This window comes from Dermacentor andersoni, chromosome 4, assembly GCF_023375885.2.
Source record: "Dermacentor andersoni chromosome 4, qqDerAnde1_hic_scaffold, whole genome shotgun sequence".
NCBI classification, from domain to species: Eukaryota; Metazoa; Arthropoda; class Arachnida; order Ixodida; family Ixodidae; genus Dermacentor; species Dermacentor andersoni.
Window position 1 is genome coordinate 6,080,051 of NC_092817.1, and position 13,192 is coordinate 6,093,242.

The 13,192-nt window shown below is 50.3% G+C and overlaps 1 protein-coding gene across 2 annotated transcripts in view; it reads left to right on the top strand.

The window, feature by feature from the left end:
* The window catches only part of LOC126535749 (uncharacterized), a 338,961-nt gene that overhangs the window by 272,058 nt on the left and 53,711 nt on the right, over positions 1-13,192 (top strand). Inside the window, exons 17-18 of one of the 2 annotated variants that reach the window (XM_055073350.2) lie at positions 10,756-10,824; positions 11,631-11,733. In XM_055073350.2, the coding sequence (XP_054929325.1) occupies positions 10,756-10,824; positions 11,631-11,733 (172 nt within the window). The remainder of the gene's footprint in view (positions 1-10,755; positions 10,825-11,630; positions 11,734-13,192) is intronic. The other variant, XM_055073351.2, reaches the window with a different exon arrangement.

Below are 13,192 nucleotides of genomic sequence, written 5' to 3' on the forward strand. Positions count from 1 at the left end.
CGTCGGATGACCTTGTAGGGTCCGAAATAGCGTCGGAGTAGTTTCTCACTGAGTCCTCGTCGGCGTATCGGGGTCCAAACCCAAACACGGTCGCCGGGCTGGTACTCAACAAAGCGTCGTCGGAGGTTGTAGTGTCGGCTGTCGGTCCTCTGTTGGTTCTTGATCCGTAGGCGGGCGAGCTGTCGGGCTTCTTCGGCTCGCTGGAGATAGCTGGCGACGTCAACATTCTCTTCGTCAGTGACGTGGGGCAGCATGGCGTCGAGCGTCGTCGTCGGGTTCCTGCCGTAAACCAGCTTAAACGGCGTGATCTGTGTTGTTTCTTGCACCGCCGTGTTGTAAGCGAATGTTACGTACGGCAGGACGGCATCCCAGGTCTTGTGTTCGACGTCGACGTACATCGCTAGCATGTCGGCGAGGGTCTTATTCAGCCGCTCCGTAAGACCATTCGTCTGCGGGTGGTAGGCCGTGGTTCTCCTGTGCCTTGTCTGACTGTATTTCAGAATGGCTTGGGTGAGCTCCGCTGTAAAGGCCGTTCCTCTGTCGGTGATGAGGACTTCTGGGGCGCCATGTCGAAGCAGGATGTTTTCGACAAAGAATTTCGCCACTTCGGCTGCGCTACCTTTCGGCAGTGCTTTAGTTTCAGCGAAGCGGGTGAGGTAGTCTGTCGCCACGACGATCCACTTATTTCCGGTTGTTGACGTCGGAAAGGGTCCCAGCAAGTCCATCCCGATCTGCTGGAATGGTCGGCAAGGAGGCTCGATTGGCTGTAGTAATCCGGCTGGCCTTGTCGGCGGTGTCTTGCGTCGCTGACAGTCTCGGCATGTTCTGACATAACGGGCGACGTCGGCGGTCAGTCGCGGCCAATAATACTTTTCTTGTATCCTCGATAGTGTCCGGGAAAAACCGAGGTGTCCAGCGGTCGGATCGTCATGTAGGGCGTGCAATACTTCTGGACGAAGTCCTGACGGGACAACAAGAAGGTAGTTGGCGCGGACTGGTGAAAAGTTCTTCTTCACGAGGAGATTGTTTTGAAGCGTGAAGGAAGGTAATCCGCGCTTAAATGCCCTGGGGACAACGTCGGTGTGCCCTTCCAAATATTCCACCAGGCCTTTTAGCTCCGGGTCTGCCCGTTGCTGTTCAGCGAAGTCTTCCGCGCTTATCATGCCAAGGAAGGCGTCATCTTCGTCATCTTGCGGCGGCGGGTCAATGGGGCGCGTGATAGGCAATCGGCATCGGAGTGTTTTCGTCCTGACTTGTAGGTTACAGTGATGTCGTATTCTTGTAGTCTGAGGCTCCACCGTGCCAGTCGTCCTGAAGGATCCTTTATACTCGCTAGCCAACACAACGCGTGATGGTCACTGACGACTTTGAATGGCCTGCCATAAAGATAAGGGCGAAATTTAGCTGTAGCCCAAACGATGGCGAGGCATTCCTTTTCGGTTGTAGAATAGTTGCCTTCCGCTTTTGACAGCGACCGGCTAGCGTAAGCTATCACCTGTTCGACTCCGTTTCTCCTCTGGACTAGAACGGCACCGAGGCCTAGGCTACTGGCGTCAGTATGGATTTCTGTATCGGCGTACTCGTCGAAGTGCGCAAGTACCGGCGGCGACTGCATGCGTCGTTTGAGTTCTTCAAATGCGTCGGCCTGCGGCGTTTCCCACTTGAACTCAACATCACATTTAGTTAGACGTGTCAACGGCTCGGCGATGCGTGAAAAGTCCTTGACAAAGCGCCTGTAGTAGGCACACATGCCAAGGAATCTACGCACTGCCTTCTTGTCGGTGGGCTGCGGGAACTTTGCGATGGCAGCTGTTTTCTGGGGGTCGGGGCGTACTCCGGATTTACTGATGACGTGGCCTAGGAACAGAAGCTCGTCGTAAGCGAAGCGGCATTTTTCTGGCTTCAGAGTGAGCCCTGATGACTTGATGGCCTCTAGTACTGTGGCAAGCCGCCTAAGGTGATCGTCGAAATTTCCGGCGAATACAACGACGTCATCCAAGTAAACGAGACAGGTCTGCCATTTCAATCCCGCTAAAACCGTGTCCATCACGCGCTGGAACGTTGCAGGCGCCGAGCACAGTCCAAATGGCATAACCTTGAACTCGTAGAGGCCGTCTGGGGTGATGAAGGCGGTCTTTTCGCGATCTCTTTCGTCGACTTCTATTTGCCAATAGCCAGACTTGAGGTCCATCGAGGAGAAGTACTTAGCGTTGCAGAGCCGATCCAATGCGTCGTCTATCCGTGGAAGGGGGTATACGTCCTTCTTCGTGATCTTGTTCAGACGACGATAATCGACGCAGAAACGTAGGGTTCCGTCCTTTTTCTTCACCAGGACAACAGGGGATGCCCATGGGCTTTTCGACGGCTGGATGATGTCGTCGCGCAGCATTTCGTCGACTTGTTCTCTTATAGCTTCGCGTTCTCGCGGCGAAACTCGGTAAGGGCTTTGGCGGAGTGGTCGAGCGTACTCCTCGGTGATTATGCGATGCTTGGCGACTGGTGTTTGTCGAATCCTCGATGTCGTCGAAAAGCAGCTTTTGTATCGTCGGAGCAGACTTCTGAGCTGCTGTTGCTTAATCACTGGGAGACTTGGATTAATGTCGTAGTCTGGTTCGGGAACCATGGTCGTCGGGGTAGATGCGACGGAATCCGAGAGGACAAACGCATTACTTGTTTCCAGAATTTCCTCGATGTACGCGATCGTCGTGCCCTTGTTGAGGTGCTTGAACTCCTGGCTGAAGTTTGTCAGCAACACTTCAGTTTTCCCTCCATGCAGTCGAGCGATCCCTCTTGCGACGCAAATTTCACGGTCTAGCAGTAGACGTTGGTCGCCTTCGATGACGCCTTCTACGTCAGCGGGTATTTCGGTGCCGACCGAAATAACAATGCTGGAGCGGGGCGGGATGCTCACTTGGTCTTCGAGCACATTCAAGGCGTGGTGACTACGAGGGCTCTCCGGCGGTATCGCTTTATCTTCCGACAGCGTTATTGACTTCGACTTCAGGTTGATGATTGCGCCGTGTTGGTCCAGGAAGTCCATACCGAGAATGACGTCTCGTGAACACTGTTGGAGGATAACGAAGGTGACAGGGTAAGTCCGGTCGTGAATGGTAATTCTTGCCGTGCACATTCCTGTCGGCGTAATCAGGTGTCCTCCAGCGGTACGAATTTGAGGGCCTTCCCATGCAGTCTTAACCTTCTTCATCTGGACGGCGATGTGTCCACTCATGACTGAGAAATCGGCGCCTGTGTCGATTAAGGCGGTGACTGCGTGGCCGTCTAGAAGCACGTCGATGTCGGTGGTTCTTTGTCTTGCGTTGCAGTTGGGTCTTGGCGTCGGATCACGGCTGCGTCGTGTTGAATTGAAGCTAGTACGTCGCGTCGTGAAGTCGTCTTTCGTCGGTGCAGTCTTGGCTTCCTGACTTCCTCGGGACGGTGGCGCGTCGTCATTATGTCGTCGAGATGGTTTCTTCGGCGCTTTCGTCGGCGGCGGAGGATCTTCGTCAGTTCGACGAACAGCAACCGCACCTCCATCGGTTGCTGCTTTTAGTTTTCCGGATATGGGCTCGCTGACCGGCCCCGGGCTGGGCCACTGTATGGTCGGCGCTGCGGCGACAGGTAGCGGCCTGGTGATGGCGAACGCGACGGTCGTCGAGAGCTCCATTGAGTAGCGGCGAGGTAGTCGGCGATGTCACGTGGGCGCTCTCCAAGCTGTGGACGCGGCGCGTTAACGGCGAAACCTCGCAGTCCCATCTCTCGGTATGGGCATCGTCGGTAGACGTGACCTGCCTCTCCGCAGTGGTAGCAGAGCGGGCGGTGGTCAGGAGCGCGCCAAACGTCAGTCTTCCTCGGGTAGCTGCGCTGGGCGACGGGTGGGCGTGCTGGCGGCGGCGGTGGTGGTCGACGGAATTGCGGCGTTACGGGGCCCTGGCGCGGTAGTGGAAAGGGATCTTGACGGCGGGCGACGGCGGCGTAGCTCATCGCTTGCGGCTGAGGCTGCGGTGGTTCTGGTTGCACCTCAGGAACTCCAAGCGATCGGTGCACCTCTTTTACGATGTCGGCGATCGAAGCCACTTGAGGCTGCGACGAAGGCAAGACCTTGCGCAGTTCTTCGCGCACAATGGCCCTGATGGTCTCGCGCAGATCGTCCGTGGCCAGTGATTGAATTCCTGCGTAGGGGGTAGAGCTTGTACGGCGGTTGAATTGCCGGTTCCGCATTTCGAGTGTCTTCTCGATGTTCGTCGCCTCACGAAGAAACTCTTCGACGGTCTTCGGTGGGCTTCTTACCATCCCGGCGAAAAGTTCCTCCTTCACACCACGCATGAGTAGGCGAACTTTCTTTTCCTCGGCCATATCCGGGTCGGCGTGGCGGAACAGACGGGTCATTTCTTCCGTAAAGATGGCAACGTTCTCGTTTGGTAGCTGCACTCGGGCGTCCAGCATAGCTTCGGCCCTTTCCTTGCGCACGACACTTGTAAAGGTGCACAGGAAGCCGCTACGGAACAGGTCCCACGTAGTCAAGGTCGACTCCCTGTTCTCAAACCACGTTCTGGCGGCGTCTTCTAAGGCGAAGTAGACATGCCGCAGCTTGTCGTCGGAGTCCCAGTTGTTGAATGTCGCGATTCGCTCGTAGGTCTCCAGCCAAGATTCCGGGTCTTCAGTCGCTGCTCCATGGAAGGTCGGTGGGTCCCGGGGTTGTTGTAGGATAACGGGGGACGCAGGGGCAGCCATTGAGGTTGTCTTGACCACGATCTTCTTTGTCGCCTCAGGTAGAAGTCCGTGCTCTGGGGGCAGGCCTTGCAGGCTGCGGCTAGCACGCTGGTCTTGGGCGGTGTCGGTTTCGTCCTCGGGCTTCGGGCTTGGATCGCGGCTTTGCGGGGGCGTTCGGTACATGAACGCACAAGCACCTCCACCAGATGTCACGTGGTGGTGACGTTGAAGAAAGAACACAGTAGCAATACTGTGAACAAGAAAACTAACTTTTATTGGGCGAACCTGTGCCCACAAAACAGGCTACACTTATAGCGCAACGATAGCGGCGAACACGCTCGGCGATCGTCGAAAATCTGCTCAGCGGGTCAAGCGCGTCGGCTTTTATAGAGCAGTCGTCGAATGTTCCAGACTAATCGTTTGGACCCGCGTGCTTTCCACAAAGTTCTACACCATTCGCGCTACGCGATGAAATCAGATAACACAAGGTTCGGCGACAACAGACAGCCGGGTAGAAGCATCGATAACTTTCCAGAAACGTCGGATACATGCAGGCGCGTCCCGCGCTGTGCGATTGCATTTGTTAAGCGGCGAACCGTGGTCGCCCGATAAAGATAAGTACACGTATCAATATATATATATATATATATATATATATATATATATATATATATATATACCTAGGCTGGGAAAACCCATACACTAACAAAAAAAGCTGCAACAAGTTCGATTTCAATCATTCTGGTGTTATGTTGACTTCAATGTGATAATGTAACTGCATGCTGTATGTACCACCTCTTCAAGAGGCAATAAGTAGCCGACGTCGTATTTGTGCACTAACATCATTCATGACTTCAATGAAGACAGTTACTCGCTCACTCTAAAGGCATAACATCGTTTGTGATAGAAAGTTACTCGACAGCTATAGAAAGTAAGGATCTTCTTCGCTGAAGTATAGTAGATTCATCGGCCGTATGAACTTGTAAACATTGGTATACTAACTAAATTAATAAGCATGATCTCGCGAGCGCACATGTAAACATAAACACATCTGACTAGATGCTGTGGACACTCGCTGTGAAAACGATGGCGTGAGGAAGAGCGGTAGCAGCAGTGAGCGAATTGACCTTCGTGCTGCATATTGCCTGAAGCAACCTAAGCTGCGAGAACACAGCGCACACAAAGCTATCAGTCCTCGGCGCTCCTAGACTGTACTCATCGCAGATCGCTATCCAGATAGGGCCCGCGATCTGGACGGCGCCAAAATGCGATCGTTCTGCAAAATTTTGAATTCAGGGACAAAGAAATCACGGTCAAGTGAGGTTATCTGTAGTATGCAAAGTGACAGCCTCTAGAGGAGGAATGGAATGGAATGGAAAACTTTATTGACTCTTTTAAGGGTTTAGCGGGTCGAGGCCGAAGTCTTCATTCTTGAAGCTTGGGTCCTCTTCAGCCATGGATGCGCCCCTAGTCTAGGGCTCCACTGAGCCGGGCCGCCTCGCACGCGTGCGCTATTAGAGCTCTTTGAGCCCCTAGCTCGCGGCTGGTGAGCCAGCTCTCCCATTGCTCCGCACTTGGTGTTTTGTGTTTGTGGAATGCCTGGTTTCTTGTACACTCCCATGTAATGTGGTATAATGTTGGTTTAGCTCCACACCACGGACAGGTTGCGCTATACTGCGTGGGGAACATCCTACTTAGTATGTGTAAGTTTGGGGAGGAGCCCGTTTGCAGTCTCCGCCATCCTGCGGCCTCCTCCTTTGTTAATGCTTTATGTGGTGGGGGATATTGATATATTAGCCCTTGATAGAGGTTTAATAGCTCTGAATAGCTGTTCCCGCAGTTGATCTGTGGCCCCTCTGGGGCGGTTGACGTTCCTGTTCGGCTGGTCATCCCACGAACTAGGCTGTCTGCCCCTTCGTTGCCCCTGATCCCTGCGTGGCTTGGTATCCAGATAATGTTATGTGTGGGTTGTCGCTCAGCGATTGGAACTCTGCTGAGGATCTTCAGCGCCGTGTTACTAATTCTGCTTCGTATATAGCTCCGGCACGCCTCTTGTGAATCTGTTAGAATATTGAGGGATATTCCTGTTCTATAACCTTCTTCCGCTGCCAGTGCGACAGCACTTTCCTCTGCCTCGGTTATGTTAGCCACCTCGGCCGTGAGTCCTGTGATTAATTCTCCTTGATTATTTACTGCTACCGCTGCCACCTTGTTTTTGTGTGCTTGTGAGTATAGGGACGCATCGGTATAGACTGTATTGTCCCGATGTCCCATCGTCTTTTCGTAAAACTCTGCCCTAGCCTGTCTCCTACTCGCATGGAGGTTTGGGTCCATGTTGCGAGGGATAGGTTGTATGCGTAGTTTCTTTCTTAGTGGGTCTGGTATTGTGGCCCTGCTACTTTGTGGTTTTTCTACTTCCCGACCTAGCTTTGTCAGGAGCGCCCTTCCTGTTGTTGTATTGCTGAGTCTTCGTACTTGTGCCTTGAGCTGGCATTCCCTTAGTTCTTCAAAAGTGTTGCTGATTCGGAGTTGCATGAGTTTGTCGTTGGATGTGTTCCTCGGGAGGTGGAGAGCTGTTTTATACGCTTTCCGGAGGATGGTCTCCACTTGCTCTTTTTCGGTTTTGGTGATTGCATGGTACGGCATTGAGTATGTGATCCGGCTGACTATCAGGCTGTTGACCAACCTGAGTGTGTCCTCCTATTTCATGCCATATCTCTTGTGTGCCACTCTGCTAATCATTCGGCCCACCTGTCCTGCTGCTTTGTTTAGCAGGCAGATTGTGTGGCTGCATTTCCGGCTTCCTTGCAGCCACATGCCGAGGATTCTAATCATCTTTTGTTCCGGGATGTTCTGTCCTTCTAGCCTTACTTCGAGCGGGGCATCAGTGGGGTGTCTGTCCACCCTGAGGAGTTCAGATTTCTCCGTGGAGCATCTGAGGCCTCTTTGCTTTGTGTATTCTTCGATGCAGGCGGCTGCTTCTTGTAGTGCCTCTTGTTTATCCCCTAGTGAGCCTTGAGTAGTCCATATCGTTATGTCGTCCGCGCACATTGCGTGACTGATTCATTGGATCTTGCTAAGTTTCTTGCTTAGGTTGACCATTGCTATGTTGAAGAGTACTGGAGAGATTACTGAGCCCTGCGGAGTGCCCTTGCATGGCGTTTGAAAGGCGTCACTCCGTAGGTCTCCCAGGCCTACTGTCGCTGTTCTGTCGGTTAGGAAGCTTCTGATATAGTTATGTACTTTCTTCCCGCAATTAGTGGTGTTAATCCCCTCCATAATGGCGGCGTGGTACACGTTGTCAAACGCTCCCGTGATGTCGATGGCCATGACCACGTTTCCCCCGTTTTTCGGCATTGTCTCGAGTACCTCTTCCTTTAGGTGTAGCAAGATATCTTGGGTAGACAAGTTTGCCCTGAAGCCGAACATGGTGTTGGGGTACCATCCTCCGTCTTAAAGATGCGTTTGGATTCTTCGGGTCACTATTCTTTCGTACAGCTTGCCTAGGCATGATGTAAGCGAAATTGGTCTGGGATTTTCAATTTGCAGTTTTTTGCCGGGTTTGGGAATCATCACCACTACGGCGTGTTTCCACTCCGCTGGTACTTTGCCTTCCTCCCATAGTTTGTTGAGGTAGAGGGTGAGCTGATCAATTGCTTCGTCGCTGAGGTTTCGAATTAGCGAGTTTCGGATTTTGTCCGCCCCTGCTGCTTTCTTTGCTGTAGCCCTTACAGTCTCGACGACCTCTTCTCTTGTGATGGGTCGGTCTGTAGTTGAATTTTCTTCACCCTGGTAGTCGCCTCGGTAGCCTTCTACCGGGATCTTTCCGTAGCATTTTTCCCGTACTGCTTGGAGCAGTTGTTCTTCTGTTCCTTCATACTGGTGGATTAACCTCTGAATGGATTTGCTGCTTTCCGCCTTGCTCTTGCTCGGATCCATGAGTGTTCTGAGGATATGCCATGTTCTGGCTGTGCTTAGGGTGCCATTCAGTGAGGTACTAAACTGCTGCCACCCCTGCCTTGCCAGCTGCGTTGCATACTCCTCTGCTTGCTGAGTTATTTCGGCAATTTTCTTCTTAAGCTTTCTATTTAGCTTCTGATGCTTCCCCCGCTTGGTTAGGCCTCGTCGTGCCTCCCATAGCCTGAGGAGTTGCTTGTCCACTTCTGGTGCTTGTTCTGTTCGTTCCACTTCTTTTGTGTAGGGATCTCTTATTTGTCTGAGTTGTTGGCTCCAATCCTCTGCCGAGGTTATGTCCCCTTTTAGCTGTTTACAGTGCACTCGAAAGGCATCCCAGTCTGTTAGACTTGCCTTGCCAATCTTCCTCCTAATGATTTCTGCCTCTGTGTTGACCCTGATGATGTAGTGGTCACTGCCGAGGTTTTCTTGCAAGTTCTCCCATTCGACTTGCTTAGCGCCCCTGACAAAGGTTAGGTCGGGAGACTTGTCCACGCTTACGCTATTGACCTGTCTGGTGGGTTGGCTTTCATCTGTAAGTAGCTCGCAGCCTATGTTTTCTGCAGCTGTGCAGATACTGCGCCCTTTCTTTTCTTCGATTCTACTGCCCCACTGCGGACTCTTCCCATTGAAGTCTCCTGCTATTATTAGGGTGTTTTGCCCTGCAAGCTTCTTCGCTTCCGCAAAAAGCTTAATGAAGTTTCCTCTGTTTTTAGGTGGGCTATATAGATTGATTACGAAAGTGCTCTTAGCTTTCTTTTTCCGTTTTGGAATCGCTTCGATCACTGTATGTTCTAGCTGTGTGTCTTCTAATTCCTTATGTGCTATGGTTGTTATTTTTTTGCTTATTAAAGTCGCTGTCCGTCCATTTTCCTGACATGTATATCCTTTTAGGATTGGGATGCAATTTGTTTCCTGTAGTAGTAATAAATCTGGTGGATTTCCTCTAGTGTTAATGAACTGTTGCAGGAGCCCTTGCTTGCGCTTGTAGCTCCTGCAGTTCCACTGCCAAATCTCTAGTTTGTTTGGTCCTGCCATGTTGATGTATTGGTGTTGTTATTTGTTCCCTGGGATTCTGATCCAAACCTGCGCTCGTTGTAGAGCCGGTCTCGGGCGTCGTTTACTGCTCTCTGTGTAGTTTGACTCTTTACGTAGTTTCGGAAGCTCCGGTCCTGCAGGGCCATCTTTTGATTTAGCTGCTGCATTTGCTGCTGCATTTGCTGCATGAAAGCTTTGAGGTCTTCAATTGAGGTGTTCCCCTCGCTAGTTTGCGTGCTCTCTATATGTTGCTGCGGCGGCGACGGCGCCCTAACTGGTGAGAAACCTGCCTTTCTCATCTCTTGCATTTCCTGAATTAGGTCGTCTATTCTTTTCCTGAGCTGCCGGTTTCTTCGCGGCAGAGCTCAAGCTCCTTTTTAAGATTACTGTTTTCGGCACAAAGCCTCTTCTCGTTTTCTGCCTGCATGCTTGTGTTATTCGTTATGTTGTTGTGCGGAGCAAAAGCGTTTTGGGAGGGCCGGCTCCCCAGCTCACCTTAACTCCGCCGCTTTTCTTCTGCTGTCTTGGCTTTTTGGAATAATTTGGGCTGTTATTTGTTTTACTAAGTGAATAACTTCTTTTCCTCGACCATTGTTGATTTTAGGCACGTAATGCATATAAGCCGTGTGATTCTCAATGTTCACATAGCCGAACAATAAAGTTTGTATGATACAAGCTCTTACGAGGGCTACGCGATCATATATGTCACCTTCACACGGCCGCTGTAATCAAAACTCATTTAGAACAATATGCGGATCCGACGCACTGTGGGAATCGACGCTATGCGAAGCATTTTTGAGTAAGCTGGCTATGTAGCATCTTTTGTGGGTTCTGCAAGAAACGTTCCCAAATGGTATAGTGTTTGGCTGAGGTGGGCTTTTTGTTTGCGAAGCGAACGCGTTAGTGACAACAGCAGAAAGAAAGACGGTGGCGATAGTGCTATGGCGGCGATGGCAGGAAGATTTCATTCCTATATATATATATATATATATTTGCGTGTGCTCCGGTGAAGAAACTTTACTCTGTATTTGGCTATGGCTTGGGCCGGTGCAGATGGCGGTACAACAAGTAACGCTGGCTGCCGGGTCGAAACAGCTGGGGAATCCGCGGCCATTCGAACGGGTGAGCTGTCAGCCCTGTCAGACGGGTGAATTTAGTGCCACTTCCAGCGAGTGCACTACGCCGTTAGTGTCACTTGCAGGCTGTCACACCGAAACGTTTAGTGACATTCGCTGTAGAATTTATATAAATTTATATGAATTTGATATGATTCTATGTGAAATTGTAGAAACGATATTCAATGAAATTATATAAGGTACATATCATTTGCTATCAAATTACGCACTCATATGACAGGAATTTATATGCATTAACAAGTTATGTTAAATACCGTTCTTAACTATAACCCGTAGATATATTGCGAACGTTCCCTAAAATAACAACTATATAATCTGACCAGCGACGGACACAGTGCTATGAATACGAAATGGCACTTTCCTGAGCGATGCCACCTCATCAGCCATTCAGTCTGATAGCTCAAATGGTGGGCCGAGAAGCAAGTCGTTACTGTTGAATTATTTCTGCAAGAAATAGGCAAGATCGATTCGCGCCCGCATCGCCCGCGAAACTACAGGCAAGCAGCGACAAGAAAAGCCCGAAAACTCGTGGTTTCTAGATCTACACCCCATTAACGGCGCTCTCCGGGTGACAGACATACATCTCGAAGGCCACGCTTTTTTGACTGCATGCACCAGAAGCGATGGCAGGGAGCCAGATACACGGCCATGACACCACCGCGGACCTAGGGCTAGCTGCTTGCGACGAAGGTAACATTGGGTCACATAGTAAAAGGCATGCCTGCTAGTACATACATGTTGGTGACGAGCCTCGTCGTTGACGGCGGTGTGTCTGTGTTTCGTGTTTTTCAGTCACCAGGATCCGTATTTAACTTCGGCCTGCACAACGTGTATTACACGGCCAGGGACATTGCTGGAAATGAGGCAGTTTGCACTTTCTACGTGAACGTTTCACGTAAGTATACGATAGACGCCTGTCACCTCTCCGTTGCGAATTACCTTCGGCCTTGGATAGCGCCAACAGACATTGCCGCCTCTGCGTGCTCATCTTATAAACCGAAACTGCAGCTGTCCTTTGCCGCACATCTTTCCATACAACCACTAGAGGGAGCTCTGGCGCGGCGATCGTTCTGCCACCCTGTGTAGAACATGGATTTGTTTGATCTTCATGCTTCATACGTTTATTATGGCTTTGTTTATTACGATTGATGTAGGCCTAAATTGGACTAAATTTCAAAGCAATTGATACTTGTGAAATGAAGAAGGTAATAAGACTCTGCAGCCATGCATAATCGCTGCTAATTGCAGTGGTTGCGCTTGTAAATACGCCCGTGGCGTAATAGTTCCAATATCCGGCTTCTGTACTAGAGGTCCTGTGTTCGATTGCTGCCATCGGGCAACTTTAATAATGTTCATTTAATTATTTATAATGCTTTCCCAAAAATGATCCCATTGCACAGTCACGAAGCCAGTTAAAGCCAGAAGGACGCATGCTGGCTCAACTTCCCTGCTTGCAGCGCCACAGTTCCGTCTAGTAGTTACTCGATGGTTTAACGCATATGTCATGGCGAAGAATACGCCGCGTACAGCTGAGTCCTTGCATGTTTCCACTAAGCGTAACCAACGCATAACTAAATACGATTTAGCTGCCTTACAAGCAGATATTCTGCATGTTAAGCACCCCCAGCGTCAGCACTGCCTTTTTAAGCGTAGAATTACCGCTTGCAAGATGTACTCCCAGTGCACACAACCTTTAATAACACGGGACAGTTTTTTTATTTCTTTTTCAACCTTCTCTCTCTCTTTTTAATAATGAACTAGGGTTGTAAATGGTTGCGAGATCTGATCTGACTGATCGGACGGACTGTGAAAGCCGTCAAAAGTAAAAAGCTTTTTGCCAAGCGTGGAAGTGGAATTGCCGAGTATTCAATTATTTGCTAGCTCTCCTGCCTCTCTCACTTATTGTTTTCAGGAAGCACATTGCAAAACTTCATTTTTACACTTTCTAAACTGCAGATAAAAAAACTTGTGGCAGAAAACGTGGTGGACGATTTCTAAACTTACGGATAAGTTTTTTTTTTTTATGTAGCGCTGTCTTCAATCTGATACCACGCCGTGATTCATGACAAATCTTACAGGCGCGTTATAGCAAACACACAAAATCGCAACCTTCCCTGCAAATTCGATACCACGCCAGAGCATATCTTGTTTAAACGGCCTACTCAACCTCGCAGCCAACCTTTGTGCCAAACCCAATACCACACGTCGATATATCTGTGTAATGTCCTACTCTACGTCGTAACCAATCCAATTCCAAACCCGATATTACGCCACAGTACATCTTGGCGTAATGTCCGACTCGACCTTGCTGCCAACTTTTATGCCGAATCCGATACCACGCCCAAATATATATT